This window comes from Anarhichas minor, unplaced genomic scaffold, assembly GCF_050575085.1.
Source record: "Anarhichas minor isolate MPS153535 unplaced genomic scaffold, ASM5057508v1 ptg000017l, whole genome shotgun sequence".
In the NCBI taxonomy this organism is placed as follows: Eukaryota; Metazoa; Chordata; class Actinopteri; order Perciformes; family Anarhichadidae; genus Anarhichas; species Anarhichas minor.
Window position 1 is genome coordinate 3,329,663 of NW_027466463.1, and position 16,126 is coordinate 3,345,788.

The following is a 16,126-nucleotide window of genomic DNA, read 5'->3' on the forward strand; positions in this document are numbered from 1 at the left end:
AAATCCACTAAACCAGCATGACAATGAAGAACATCTAAAACAATTTAAAATCTATGGAGCAGAGCCGGATAGTTTCTGGACCCTGGTCAGAGCTGGCCAACGCTGCACTTTAATTGGCCAGTCTGTGTTAGAGGGGCATGACTTAGCGAAGGCCTCAATTGTTTTATGATTTTTTTTACCTATGACGGTTTGATATCTGTAAAATCCGGAAAAAGCTAATGAGGTCTGCCGCTTTGCCAAAAGCAGGCAAGGCCAGGGAGTGCACTTGTGCAGAAGGCTGTGCGACAAGTTGGAAAACATGCACTTTTATAAGTTAAGGAAAATGGTAATGTCATGGTCTGTTGTGTTGAATGTGATGTGATTGAGAGGATCATTCATGGATAACATGACGATTTACTGAAACCACAAGTTAAACTCATCACATGAATACGTGGTTGAAATAATAAGATTATGCTTTTCTTGCATTGTTTGCTTTGTTCTGTATTGTGTAGTTTGAGATACGTCGTGTTAAACTGTGATCTGCATAGTGGTCTTGATCATGAGTCTGAGATCGATTGCTTTGGTCTCCACCCACATATCTCGGGGAAACCGCGATCTTTTCCTCATTGCAGTAAAGTTCTTGCTGAGGAAACATCATCATATCACTCTCGTGATTATTCATCCGCCTTCTTCAGGGGTTCAACAGCTGCATGACACACAAGAAAACCATGATGAGAGTAAACGGTTTTGGTTTGACTTTCATTACAATGAAATTCAGCATCCAGTTCTTAGAGGCAACGAATGAACAGCAAATGAATGTCTCTGTGCCACCCACTATTACTGGGTGTTACACACGCACACACACACACACACACACACACACACACACACACACACACACACACACACACACACTATTCACTGATACACACATTTACTCATTATTTGCATTTGACTTAATTACATGAGCTCTTCTTCAGTTGCTAATGCATACAAAAACCTAACCAACCAACACTCAGGCCTCCACACACACACACACACACAAACACACACAAACCACGGTATCAGTCACGGGGCAAGCCAGCTGGCAGCCAGGGCAGCCCCACATCACCATTACCATAGGAATCCTCAATCACTGGGAACTGCTGGTAATGGAGTAGTGCTGGAGAGAAAGTGTGTGTGCGTGGGTGTGTATGTGTTTACATGAATGAGTGAGTGCAATAATGTGGCAAGGGAGAGAGGGGGAGAGAGAGACAGAGAAAGAGAGAGGAGGGTGAGCACGAGAATAGCAGGGGAAAGAGAGGAGTGTTTGTGCTGTCTGTGTTTATTTGCAGTGTGGTGTGTTTTTAAAGCTGAAGAGAGAATTAGAACCTGCTCTTTCTTTACCTTTGACTCTCAAATTAAGCTAATTCATAAAAGTTCTTGCTGAATACATTACTGTCCTCTCTCCTCCATCCCTCTGTGCTCTATCCCTCAATCTCTGCATTCTTTCATCTGTGTATCCTTCCAAGGTTGATTTTCTCTTGCTTTAAGACCAATGGGATGAACATTTCATGCATGAAATGACTAGTCTGGGTCCCCTGGTACCTCTGCACTGCACACACACACACACACACACACACACACACACACATATATATATAATCCAGTGATGTACATACATCCTTGTGTTATGGATTTAATGATTTCCCCGGAGCGAGCATTAGACAGATGACATGTATGTATCACCAACTACATCAACTGTGGCTCCCTTGACCTTGCAGATTATTGCTCTCCTCGGCAGCATGGAGTAGTGCACGTGTGTGTTTGTGTGCCTTTTCTTTAAGTGTATACAGTATCTTCAATTAGAGCAGATGGGTTCACTATTGATCTGTTTCATAGAAGACACCGGGTCTGAAACATGCTCCATCCCTCACAGCCCTACAGCTGAACTACAGCTCCAGTAGAAAAAAGCCTCTTCATTTGTACTTGCATTACAAATGAAGTAAAAATGAACATTTAATTTCCCGTATGATATTAATCTTTCACACACCGTCATACCGGTGCACAGCCGAAACAACTGCTGTCACTCTTCAACAGAAAGTAAAATATATTGTTCGCCACTAAGGGTGCTTCATCGGAGCTAGTTGTCTTAACTGTATTGAGAGGGACCTCTAATCATGGTTATAACTTTATAACACAACAATTAATAACCCACAACTAACGCTCTTTAACAGGGCAAAACACATTTTTGTGACGTTTATGTCACGTTTATGTGTTTTTGTGACACATAAACAATTTGTAACACTAATAATTGTACATTTATAAAATTTCACCGCCGAACGGCATGCTGGGTACAGCTCGCTAGTTAGCTAGCCAGCTAGCACAACAGTCTGCTAACAGCTGGGAGAGGCTCCATCGCTACAGTAACGTTACATAAAGAACAGAACAGAGCGATGCAGGATGAACAAAGACAGACCGGAGATGCACCGATATAGTCTGTGCCCAAGAGAGGAGCTGGGTCTGCTGTTTGGAAGTGTTTTGGTTTTAACAAATCCGACGTAGACCAAAAGACTATATATTGCAAAGTTTGTCGAGCCACTGTTGTTGCCGCTGGTGGTAACACGAGCAACTTACTCCATCACCTCAGCAGAAAACATGAGTTGGAATACCAAGAGTGTGATGACGGTCGTCAACCGGTAACGTTAACGTGAGTGAAACAGTGAAGCCGAAGGGTCACACATCGCTTGAAGAGGCATTAGCTCGAGGCAGCATATGACAAGAAAAGCAAGCGGTGGAGCGACATTACGAACGCAATAACGATCCAGCTATGCAAGGACATGGTCGAGAAAGTCGCTACAGACAGTCGAGAAAGACGGGTTCAGAGCAATGATTAAAACACTGGATTCAAGGTATGTCTTACCGGGGCGACAATACTTCAGCCAAACTGCTATCCCAACATTATAGGAACAAACGAGCACACCCTCTAGTAAGCAAAGCCTTTATACATGATGACATTAACATGTTTTTATATTCTATGTACTCCTGACAGTCAGGTAAGCCACTATAAACCTATATAAAAACACAGTCAAGGAAGAAAAGAAATACCGTGATATACCGTGAAACCGCCAAAATCTTAAAAATACTGTGATACACATTTTTGGTCATACCGCCCAGCACTACTACCCATCTCGAGTACTACACTGGTGTTAGTGTCTGCTCATTACATGCACAGTCTCTTTTCAAAATAAACTTCTAAAGTAGGTTAACTTGAGGTGTACGTGGTTAGCTTTAGGTAATTAGACTACTTTGCAACAAAAGTATGGTTAAGGACAATATTGTGGTTTTGGTTCAAATAAAGTAAGTCAACGGGACACAAACAGCAGTCTCCTGGGTGAAAGTCCCAAGTTTGTTTTAAAAAAACCCTGACCTCCCCAAGTGGACTTTCTTGCTCATTATAATACGTCAGTTGCTCCGGCCATCTAATACTGCTTGGATATCATTTAACTTTGTGTAACTTCCTTACAATGAAGGTTTTATTTACTATCAAAAATAATCTAGAATACATAAAAAATACCACCAAATATCAATAAGACAAAACTTATTATGAAAAACCACTAGCGATAACTGACACATATAATGCACCATCTGTACTGTGAAAAGGTACTACTATCAAACACTGATATCCTCCAACAAACACAAAGGTAGCAATTGACGTGTGCCTGGTCTAGTTGAGCTAGGAAGCATAAAGCTGTGGGTGCCATCACCATCCTTCCTTAACTGCCAACTTTGCAAGTGTTACTTTTCTATCTCTCTCTATACATATGCATATGTCCTGTATTTCAGTCGTTGTATGTTGCAAACGGTGAATAAACAGTATAACATGTTTAACCAATGTGGACAGAGGCAAATGGTGCTCTCCCAGGCCACGGTAGAGTAATGAAGTTTTATTTGCTTCCTGTTGTTTCAATCGGATTTAACCAATATTTGTACATTCTGAATAATTCAGTGGATTTCCTCCCTGTTGCAATGCGCCGAGCCTTAAATCTACATCTATAATTGAACATATTTATGCTAATCTAATTGTTTTACAGTTAGCTGGCTTTGTAGCGCTTAGTCTCCGGAATAAACAGGCGACACGAGGAGAAGTCGGCACAAAGCTTTGCGACCCCTCCCTCATCGCCCCAGCAGCCCCACGGGGAAGCCCCTCAACACAGCTGTTGACAGAGGCGAGCAAGGAGAGCTGATTCCAGGCGGGGGAGAGTGGCACATTTCCAATCTCACATATGAACGGGCTTTGAAGCAAACCGTGCGCCATACTGCGTTCACATTATACTTTGTGTTTCGTGGCAATTTGAGTTAGGGCCTTAATGCCAGCAGCTGAATGCCAAGTTGATTCTCTTGCACTGAGGCACTAGTCGGATTGTGATTTATTGCTCAAAAGCCTCTTACTACAATAACGGGAAAATACACTGAATATCTGCAGATTGTTGGAGGGTGTCTGTTGGCTTAGTTACAGTTAGAATACTGGGGCTATTGTGTTGCCAGTAATGATGCGCACATCTGAGTGTTTCTATTACCCAAATCCAACCTGTTATGAGAGCCAATCCACACCGCATGACATTACAGAAACAACATAGAAACGTGGTCACTATCTGACCTCTCACTCTGCTAATGTTAAATCCTTCTTCCATATCTCGTTCCTGTGACTTTGTCCACCTCCAGTAAGTATCTTTGTGTGTCAGCCCGTGTATTTGCACTCTTCCCTGGCTCTGCCTCCCTCACCTGGAAGTGTGTGTTCATTTACATTTGTGCATAAACCTGTGCAATTCTTCATATCTCAATTTAAAATCTGGCATCCTCATCACAAGCTCAGACTCGAGGGGGTTCCTGTCTGCTAATTTGCGGGATCATCAGCAGAGAGGGATGATCCAGGTTGATGTGCCCCCAACCAGCTCTCTCTGGCCCTACCCTCCTCTTCACGTTGCCTTCCCGTTCACCTCTACCCTAGAGAACCATTGCGTAATCTGCCATGTACATACTTCATGGGAATGGGTGATGTTGGCGACTTCATACTGCCCACAGTCAGGGTACATGGTGGGAGGAGGTTGAGCTCACAGGGAGCCCTGGTCTGGCGTGGCTGTGGCCCTGCTGGGGCTCTGGGTTGTTGGTAGTGGATCAAAGTTCTGCTGGCTGGGCAGCCAAGCTGGTTAAACTGACAGGAAGGCAGACCCACCTTACCAGCTGTCCTGGTTACAGAGCCAAGAAGAGAGGGGAGGGTGGAAGAGGAAGCTAGAGTCAAAGCGAGGCATGGCGGAAAAGTGGAGGGATGAGATGAAAAGAGGCTAACAATGCAGGGGGTGCAATGGGGAGTGAGAGCTAAAGAAATAAACAAACATGCTAATAAAAGGTAAGAGGGACGGGAGTAATGAAAAAGATTTGTGTGAGCAAAGATGGAGGAGATATCAGAACTGCAAAAAGAGGAAACGGGATAAATATGCAAGGAATGCTGAGCAGAACAGGGGGGGAATGGAAGTGGGGGGAAAGTCTGGATAAGAGGAATGAAGACGGACAAAAAAGGAGTTTGACCAAGAGAACCGACGAACAGAGGGGACAAAAAAGAGAGATTCTTAAAATCAACAGGGATGAAAAATAAAGAGTGGAAGACGGTGCAGAAGGGGACAAGAAAGGAAGCATGAAGGAAGGTAAAAGTTATGGATAAAAAGGTAAGGAGGTGGTGCACAGACACGAGTAATGGAGTGACAACATAGAGGAGGGAAGATGGAGTGTTAAGAAAATACTAGAAAAGGAGGATGATGATGAAAGGAAGGTGGAGGTGAAGATGATGTTGGTGGGATTGCAAAGTCGGAATGATTGGTAAAGGAGTGATATAAAGGGAGAGAGGGCAGTGATAGAGCAAAGGCAGGAAAGTAGCAAGAGAAAAATGGGCAAAAAACCTTCTGTAGCTAAAAAGCAGAGTCAAGTGGACTGGAGGTAAACTGTAGCAAAGTGAATCAAGGATGTGAAATGATATCGAGGCCACGTAGCTGGTAGTGTTTGAAAGATTCTTCACACACCCACATACTCACACAGTGGGCCTCATGTAGTCTTGTCTGTAGGGGAATTAGCAGCAGTCCCAGGTAGCCGGTGTTGTCTTTTAACATGTGGCCTAGAGCCAGTGGGAGAGGATTCTTTAACAACAGGCAGAGGATGAGGAAGGACGGGAGCATGCTCACACACACATACTGTGCTGCACTGTGGAGATCACTCAAGCTTGGCTGATTTCACTATTCACTAAGAGTCAGGCAGAACTACCTATTCTGAGTGGCTAGGTCCCATACACTGTGTGTAAGAGGTGGACATAGTCACCATGACGTCACCTATTGGTTTGTGGACTACAGTATCGAAGCCTTGAGTTTGGTGTTTTGTCCGTTGCCGGCTTGGTTTTTGGCCTTTACCATCCTTGATTTTTGTCCACCACCATGTTACTTTTTGGCTGTTGCCATCTTAGTGTTTTGGAACCAGAAGTGTCACGAAAGGGAGGAGCTAAGTACCACGGAGCGCTGAGTATAATATTTGAATGTGTTACCGGCACCAGACCGAGGGGAAATCTGGACCGGCAGCAGGCGAGGAAGCACTGTGTAGTCAATAGAGATAACTATGGATTGATAGAGAGGACTGAAGTGAGCGTCATGCTCAGGCCAGAGCTTGTTATACTTTCACACACAATTGCATATCAAAGCATTTCGCAATTTACATATACATGGTGTGACAAAGTTAAATTATTGTACAAATATCCCACAAGATTCCAAAATAATATAACTAAAACATACACGCACTTTACTGTTCATACTTACAGTGGCTCACATATTAAAACATACAACTCTGCTAACATTTATTCAACAGTCTTCTCGAACATTCTTACGTGTTGTCCGCTCTCACACACTTGTGTTAAACAGCAGAGCTTAACAGTATGGTGCAACCACCACATGTTAGAACGTGACTGGCATTGTTAAACTAGCTTGAATATGGTATCTTTATCCAAAACCTTTACTTACTGCTGGCTGGCTAATACTCTCATGTAAAACACATCGTCTTATGCTACAGAAGGCTTATGTCAGTTACTTACACTTACAAAAATACAGTGCAACACTGAAGTTCACGGACAGAACAAGCTAGGCCGCATTATGACGTTCGTCGGAACAATTAGCTACAAATGAAGCTAACTACATTTAACACACACCTCCAAATCCTGTTAAACATTACAGAACATTTACTACTGCATTCACATTAGATTGTAAACCAAGCTAAATACAGGAAAACGAGTTTTGCAGGACCTGTGGATTGATAGAGAGGACCAAATTTAGCGTCATGCTCAGGCCAGAGCTTGCTTTATTCTGAGCTGCGCATGAGCGGAGCCTGTAGCTACGGTCTCCCGAATGGATCCACAGCAGCACCAAAGCACCATCTACTGACGTGATAGGGTGTTACCTCGATATAAAGTCTGAAAGAGTGTTAGAATAGTTAAATTATTAACAAAAAATAGGGGGGGTGTCTGTTTTAATAAAAACTAAACATGTAGCATTTCCAACCTACCTGTTACAATTAACTCAATCCCATCGGCTATCGGTCTGACGACAGACAAGCCTGGGCAAGGGGCTATATTTCTGGGGTTCTGGTGTAGCCAGCGGTTTTCCGGACCAAGACTTTCTTTTCCGTGCGCTGTTCATTGTTTACAGTCCGATTAGCAACTTAAAATATGAGGCAGGAGTTGGAATTGAAAAACAACGTGATTAGAAAAGTAGGTCATTTTAAACCAATCAAAAGCTACATCATTTGCTAGATAGCCGGTGGGTTTCCGAGATTTCTTTCCGTCAACGCGTTCCTCCTCTTTTGTTCTCCACACTGACTTTTTTACCTGTAATCAACCAAAGCCTGCTTAAAGGTGATTGATCAATACTACTGAGACATCAGACACCAGAATGCTTAAAGATGTCAGAATATTGTCCTGTTGCCTACATATTCTACATGTGAATGCAGAACCTGTTTGTAGAGATTATAATTAACATTCATGAAGTGCAAACACACTGTGAAATGGTTAAGACGAAAACAAGGACAACTCCCAGACCGTACAACGTGATAGCCATCTATCAATTGCAAGGTAGCCCCGCCCTAAAGCATCCCCTGCTTTATGGTCTATTTGACTCTAACTGGACCATCATTTACTAAATGAACATCATGCTGTATTGAAGAACATGAACGTGATATTCTATGAACACCTGGAGGGAATTTCTTTAAATTTGGCACCTGTATAATTATATTTCTCTAAACAATAAGAACTGTTTAGAATTGTTTGGACAAAATATGTTTTGGCCATAACTCAAGGATTCATATGCTATGTCTGAAAATTACATAGAAAATGGCTAACAGGATAAATAGGATAATTGGTGACATTTTGGACAGAATGGATGGAAACTGCAACTTGACTGGTTGGCGGTGGTAGACAACCGTGAGGAAGTAATTGTAGTTTTAACACTCACTGGTTGGAAATGTTAAAATTCTACACATATTTACCTCAAAGTAAGTTATCTCACTTTTACTACGTTTCAATAGGCTATTGCTTCTTACACTGTTATCAGTGCAGCATTATAAATAAACATACAGTCAGCCCTGCTGATGTTTGTGTCCCAAGAAAGAGCTGCTTTATTAGGCTGCTGTTCACAGCGGCATGCGGTGGTGTGTGCATGTGAGTCTGTTTATACTGCAGGGAAGGTTAGTGAGCATAATTGAATCGTATTACTTCCTCCACATGGCTTGTCAAGGCCCTTTTTATGACTTGGAGCTAATCCATAAGGATGCTTAACATTGATTTAGCCATGCATTGATAAGTTACGCCAGGATGCAGAATGGAAAAAAGCTCTCTGAGCATAAATATCGCAAAACAAACATTTGCTAGCGAAAAGAACGGGGCAACTGTTTATCCACTGCTGCAAAGTTGCTGCTGTCTAATAAATGAATGAAAAAGGAACACAGCGTAAGCAATAACCTAACCCTGTCAATCTCTGCTGACTGAGTCACTCTTCATGTACGCTGATTTTGTGAGATTGCATCACATGATGCAAGGTAGATGTCTGTTTCCCAGCCGGCTCTGCACCATGTAGTCTATACAGTATGTGTTGTCAGTCCTACCTGAACACGCCTGAACACGTAGCAATGCCTGCTTTCCTATTGCACAGGTTAATATTAGAATACTTTAGTAGGTGATTCAACACAGCAACCATTGGTTGACTTTATCTAAATCCCTTTACTGCAGCAAAAAAAAGCATCTTTACAAGGCTGTGGATGCTGCGGAAACGCTGTGTAAATCTCTGCTGTAGTTAGCTAAGATGCTGTCCTAGACACATTAGTCTCCAGATGACTGGCTGGTAATAGGAAAGCATAGCAGCTCATCCATGGGCTTTTATTGGCCTTTAAGATTTTCATCAGCAGTTATTAGTAACAGTGCTGACCAATCCACTGCTTGGCTTGATGGGCTGTGAAGTCTTTATTGGCTCCTTGGCTCCTTTATTGGCTCCTTCGCTTGATGAGGAGCGCAAGAAGTTTCTCATTCCGCTCAGTGTGTTTCCAAAGAGCTGTAGTAGAAACGGCTCTGGATGGACTGTACTTTTCATATTTTAGGCATTTAGCTGACATTAATCCAAGGTGCTGCTCAGTGGTGGGTGAGGCTGTAGAATGAACAGCAGCACATCGGATGGCCTGAGTTCACAGCAGCCAATGGTCAAAGTGTTATTGAAAAGACACATCTATGTAGAAAAGCTGGAGAGGATGTGGTGTGATGGTCTACATGCTGCTTTGGAAGCTTTTCCACTTTGTCAAGGGTTTCATTTTGTGGTGAAAAGGTGTAAACATGCGGGTAACATGTGGGTAAACTGTTGCAAATTGCTCAGATCACAATTGTGTTCACTCTGACATTAAAGGAATATCATGCTTGCACTGGTTCACACCATAACTACATTAGTTATCAATATTCCACCAACAGTGTTAAGTTTTGACAAATGCAATAGCACCTTCGTCTGGACGACAGTGAAACAGAACAGGTTACTTTATGACATGTTAACTGAAAATAAAGAGTTGGATGAAGTATAAATGCAATTACAAAAAATTGTAATATTTAAAGTTACTAAAATATTTATATATTATAACAACGTTGGCCATTACATAAAAATAATGTCAATTATGTTGAGCTCACATTGAAGTCAATTAACCGACCTGTTATGTTCCAAGTCCTGATGAGGATATCGTAGGAATATTATGCAGCATCATAAACTAATTGAACTCATGCTTCTTTTCTAAAGGTATTCATCTTTTGTGGGTCAGTAGTTCTCAATAGTATTTCCCACGCCATATATTTTTAATGCAGTCCTTTCAAAAATAAAGCTACATAGAGAAACATATTGGATGTTGTAGGAGACACATTTAAATAGTTGTAAGGTCACAGAATGATTTTTATGGCGGCGGCTAACGTGATAACTTGATGCCCCAGAAACGCATTGAGGGAATTCCTTCAGCATTGGCACAAACAATTTTGCGGTCAAAGGTCACCGTGATATCACAAAACACGTTTTCGGCCATAACTCAATAAATCATATGCTAACTATGACAATTTCACCTATTTCTAATGAGATAAATTGCTGAAATTACATTTTGGACTGACAAGGATGTAAACATGAATGAATGGTATAAGGGCGAAGTGGAGAGCAGGGTCGTCCTTCAATCAGAGGATCGGCGGTTCGATGTGTCCTTGAGCAAGACACTTAACCCCAAATTGCTCCCGTAGCTGTGCCGACGGTGTGATAGAATCTGAATTGTTAGTTAGAATTGTTTGGATAAAAGCGTCTGATATGACTGTAATGTACTGTAGTTCCTCTCCCGTTGACTTTGCATGTTTGTGTGTAGAGACTGATGTTAATCAGTGATGATGATGTTTCACACAGCTCATTGTAATACTCTTAATAAGCTCTACCTCATCAGTCTTCTTACCAATGGGTAACCCTCGTTCACAGCAGGCAGGTTGACATGTGACAGCATGAAAAGCACAGGTGTGAATGAGAAAGTGAACGATGGCTGAATTCCATTCAGCTTCAGGGTCCTTGTATTGTTCATGCCGGCTCACTGTCACACTGTCACGACTTACTGAGACACCGAGACCAATGTTAACGTGCTTTTCTTGGTTTATTATTAAAGGATTATTTGCACATAAGGCCGGTCTTTCTGACATCACATACTATTTGCCATAAAGCTAGAAGCCTCTGTGTCTTCCTATGTTTTTCATCCCTCTCCCTTTCTGTCATGCTCTCTATCCCTTTCTTTTTCTTGCTTACAGTACACACACACACATACACGCACACACACACACACACACACACACACTCCCAGTGGATACGATTTTGGTGCTCAGAGCTCCCGAGGGAATGGAGAGTGATAAATACTGGGAAGTGAGCTACTGCTCAGAGAGAGAGAGAGCAGTTCAGAACACAGGAGGAGAGGAGGCGATAAATTGGTCTGGAGTGGGAGTGTACTGGGCAGATCCAACTCTCTAAAGATGACAGAGGGTGTAAATGTGTGTATGTGAGTGTATGTAAGAGAGAGAGAGAGAGAGAGAGAGAGATCCTGCTCTAATACCCCAGGTCTCCAAACACATCCATATGCCCAACTCATATTTTCTTTTCCTCCTGTCCTTCTATTCCTGCCATCAGCATCAGGTGAGCCAAGTGGGGTAGCAGACTGAGCAGTCATCTCTCTCTCTCTCTCTCTCTCTCTCTCTCTCTCTCTCTCTCTCTCTCTCTCTCTCTCTCTCTCTCTCTCTCTCTCTCTCTCTCTCTCTCTCTCTCTGTCTCTCACACACACTCACAACCCAAAGGGTGTTGACTGGGATGCAAGCCTAGCAGACACACACTTGCCAAAGAACCAGGCCATACCCAAGGCAGCAGGCCATAACCGTGTGTGTGTGTGTGTGTGTGTGTGTGTGTGTGTGTGTGTGTGCATGTGCCAAGCTACTTAGAGTGATGGAATGTAAGATAGGCCCACTCTAAGTGGAGCCAGGAGGAAGCAGCCAAGTTGTGATGATGGCACAGAAGAAGAGATGGTGCAGTGTGATCTGGCTGAGGTGTATGTCAGCAGCCCCGGAGGAGAGCTGCATTTACCTGCTCTCCTTATTTAGATCTCATCATTCACCGCTCCACACTGCAATCACGTCTCGTATTACGGGTTTTACTGTCAGTGCACATTGCAGACTGACACTCCTCCCACATCCATTCAGTCAGCTGCTCACCTCCAATGGTTGCCCCAAATAAAGGCTGCACTTAGGCCAAGGTGTTTGGAGTGGTTTATTTGAACTCACTGAAACATTCATTCCTCCAGTTAATTTGGTTTGTTCAGTCGGGAGAGAACCTCTAATAACTGTACTAAGACAAAATATAGGCATCAATTCTATTCCAAAGTAATTGTGTTCGGTTAGCTGGAGGTGAATATGTAATCTAAAATTAAGCAGGGTTATTAATGTCAGTATGTGAAACACATGGGGTTTGAGTAGGTCTAATTAACACCAAGGACTATTAATTCTTGTCGGACAAAACTAGAGAGAGACCAGCCTGCTGCCCTAAAAGTTAACTTACCATACAACAAAACTGCAGTGTCAATTACATTTCGAGGGAAATGTATTTTCTCCCACTTTATTTATTTTCTGACCCAATACTAATGAGTTAGTTGTGGATGGAGGAGGTCTGGTTGTTGGATGGCTCAACACAGCACTGCTGTTTGTGTCCCATGTGAAACCAAGTCAATGATGACTTATTTCAATTGACTTTGTAACTTAAATAACGTGACTGTTTTTTGGCTGTTTTTCTGAAATATGAAGAAAAGTGTCAAAGTGAAAACAACGTGTTATAAGATCTGTTTCAAACTTTAATGATGACGCACAAATCTTTAGAACATTAACATTGAAATCATTCAGTAAGAAAAAAAACAGCGAGGACGGACCGAGAGACCAAAAGAATGGATGTGAATGAGACGGAGGAAGAGGAATGGAAGCAGGATGAGTGAATGACAGCAGTGCATCCATAAAGCATGGCACACTGAAGTGTTTCCCGGCCCATCAGGCTGGCTTGGCGTGGTTTGGCTCTTTTTCTCTGTGACTTCTCTCTCAGCCCAAAAGCACAAGTTTTACTCTGCAACTTAAATCAGGAAAGACGAGAAGAAGAGCATTTTTATTTTAATTTTTTTCATTTTTTAATTCTACACACATCAGACCAACTCACATCTGGGCATCATCCTATCACAATTCAGGCTGCTCTCATCCAGCATTCGTAGCTTTACCCAAAAATAATGCTCCGTAATTCATAGATATCCCACACATTGTTTTTAAACTATATCCACATAATCATGAACGCAGAAGTATAAAGACCGCCAAAGCACAGACTGGGCGGGAGGGAGGAGATGTGAAGTGGTCCAATAAACCCTGATCTTTCAGCCATCATTGTTTCAACCCTGTTCGTTCCCCATGTCAATCGAGGAGTCAATGTTGAATTATTTGTCACCTAACTTGCGTAATGTAGTGACAGCACTTCCATGGTTATTTTTATTTTATTTTAACACAAACTACCATCTTTTCCTAAACCTAACTACGTATTTGTGTTGTGTAAACCTAACCAAGTACATCACAATTGTTTCCTAAACTTAACCAAGAACTTCAGGATTCATTCCCAAACCATACTAAGTACTTTTGTTGCCTACACCTAGCTAAGTACTCAAAAATCTATTTTAAACCTTATTTAAACAAATAGTTTTGTCGCCTTAACCTGTGGAGACGGAAGTTTACTTAGAAAAGACCGCATTCATGTTACGAGCTCAATTTGACACGTGTTGCTGAATTTTTTGTAAGAAAACATAAAAAACGAGGAGTAACTTTTCGTAATATCATACAAACCGTTGCATATACACAACTTCCAGTGTTCTGTTCTCATAATGCAATACGACCCGATACTATTCTGCCTTGTATTTTCCCTCTATTCCATCCCTGGTCCTCATTCTCGCCCAGACAGTAAACACAACTTTGATTTAGACCATCTTAGACTCTTCCTATTATTTCATTAATTTAGGTACAGAGTTATATTTGGAGTATTAATGATGGTAGAAAACACGTCCACACAGAGAATGAAGCAGTGTAGAGGATGTCTAGGCGTTAGGCCTGACACTTTTGTGAATGAACAGAAACAGAATAATGCATTACACCCATCACACACACACACACACACACACACACACACTGTGTCTGTCATCTGCTGTTAGACTACCTGGTCAACTATTATCACAGCAAATGATAATCACAATGAGGAAGAGGAGCAGGTTGGATCTGATTGATGTGAGGTGCAAATTGGTGCAGGGGATGGATGTGGAATAAAGAAAGAGTAGGCGGAGAGAGAGACCTGAGAAGGAGATCAGCTGGTGGTGTATGTACACTGTAGTGGACACACCTGTCTCTCACTGTTTGTAATGTAAATACTGCATTTTTGTCATTTCCATTGACTGCACATAGTGGTGAAAAATGCCCTGTGTTATTTTGCAGAAACCAAGCCAGGACGTGGTCTGTGCAAACCAGGAACCATTGCTCTGTTTGGCAACGTGGTGTACAGCGGGCTGCTCAACGAGCACTTCTGGCACTTCGGGGTTCCCCTCGTCACCAGACTGGTCAGTTCCTCATTATACTCCTCCTTGTCTTCTTTGCTCTACATTCTTTCTTGTGCTTTGTTGCTTTGCTTTAGCTACTGGCTCGATTACAATATGTCAGTCTTTTGTCTCTCTCACACACACACACACACACACACACACACACACACACACACACACACACACACACTAGATTAATGTAGAGCTATTAAAGGTTGTTGTTAAGGTGTTGTAACAGTTTGAGCTGCAGTTGTTGGGGGTTTCATTCATTAGCAGAATGGACAGATCTTTAATTAATGAAAAGAAATCATTCTAACCTGTCACCCAAAACTAAAGTCTGTTTTGCTAACTTACTGTCAGCTCAGCCTTTTAAGTCTAAATACTGTTGAACTGAATTTACATGATGATATTTTTAAGCCAACTATTTGGGACCACTACCATATGTAAGGCGAATAAAGCTGTTTATAGAAAGCTGTAGGAATGAGTCCTAAAACGCACACATGAGTCAGCATTTTTGCACTTTCTTAAAGTCAATGTTTTTTCTTGAATGGGTATAGGTTAGACGCCTGACAACATTAAGTATGTCAGTGAATACCCCTCGGCTAAATGAGACGACTCACCTCGCTGGCTGTAGTGCCAGCTCAGCTACTGGTCACGTGTCCCTCAAGATGTCCCCGCATCATTTAGTAACATTTTTACAGCCTTGTAGCTGAAAACCTTTTTTATGTTCACTTTTGTGAACCGTGGGATGTATAGTGGTTGATCAAAGTGAGTGTAATTTAACTGGGTAGGCTTTGTAGTAGCTGGTAGTAATCTTGAAACGTTTGAAATGCGGTTGTTTCTGGGCCTGTTGAACATGGTTCTGGTGTTCTTCAGGGTCCATGCTGGAGATAAATAGACATTCACATTGAAGGCTGTGTCTGCCTTCACAGCTGTTGTTCTTACTTCAGGACCGGCACCATGAATAATGGATTGGGTTCTAGCATTAACACGAACTAATGCAATATTAGTGGTATTTCAATTAACTTTGAATTAGGCTGTAATCTCTTCCATGTCACTTGCTGATTGCGTGGCTCTGTTTTATTGAACTGCTGATAAATGTTATATTTGATAGGTATCGATGTTGTCTCCCCGTCAGGATACGGCAGAGGATATGTGCTGGCTCAGTTCGATCACTCGCCTGTGAGACACACACACACCCAGATGTGTGTGCTTAGTTATTGCCTCTGATGAAATACAGCTGATTTAGGTACTTTGGAAAAGGATAGTTGTCTTTTTTTATACTATAAATTCAGATATTTTATCAGTGTTTGGAAAGTGGAAACCAGTTGTACTTTCAACTCTTGGAAAATCAGGACTTTCAGATGGTGAACAGTGTCAATATTTAAACTGAGTGTACCTATACAGCAGCTGACATATTAGCTGTATCGTCCATGTTTAATTT

The 16,126-nt window shown here is 42.1% G+C and overlaps 1 protein-coding gene across 1 annotated transcript in view; it reads left to right on the forward strand.

Moving 5' to 3' along the window:
- Positions 1-15,868, forward strand: part of LOC142951250 (uncharacterized) — a 49,774-nt gene extending 33,906 nt beyond the window's left edge. Inside the window, exons 3-4 of the mRNA XM_076092743.1 lie at positions 14,582-14,703; positions 15,821-15,868. Coding sequence (XP_075948858.1) covers positions 14,582-14,703; positions 15,821-15,868 — 170 coding nt within the window. The remainder of the gene's footprint in view (positions 1-14,581; positions 14,704-15,820) is intronic.
- The last annotated feature ends 258 nt before the right edge of the window (positions 15,869-16,126 follow it).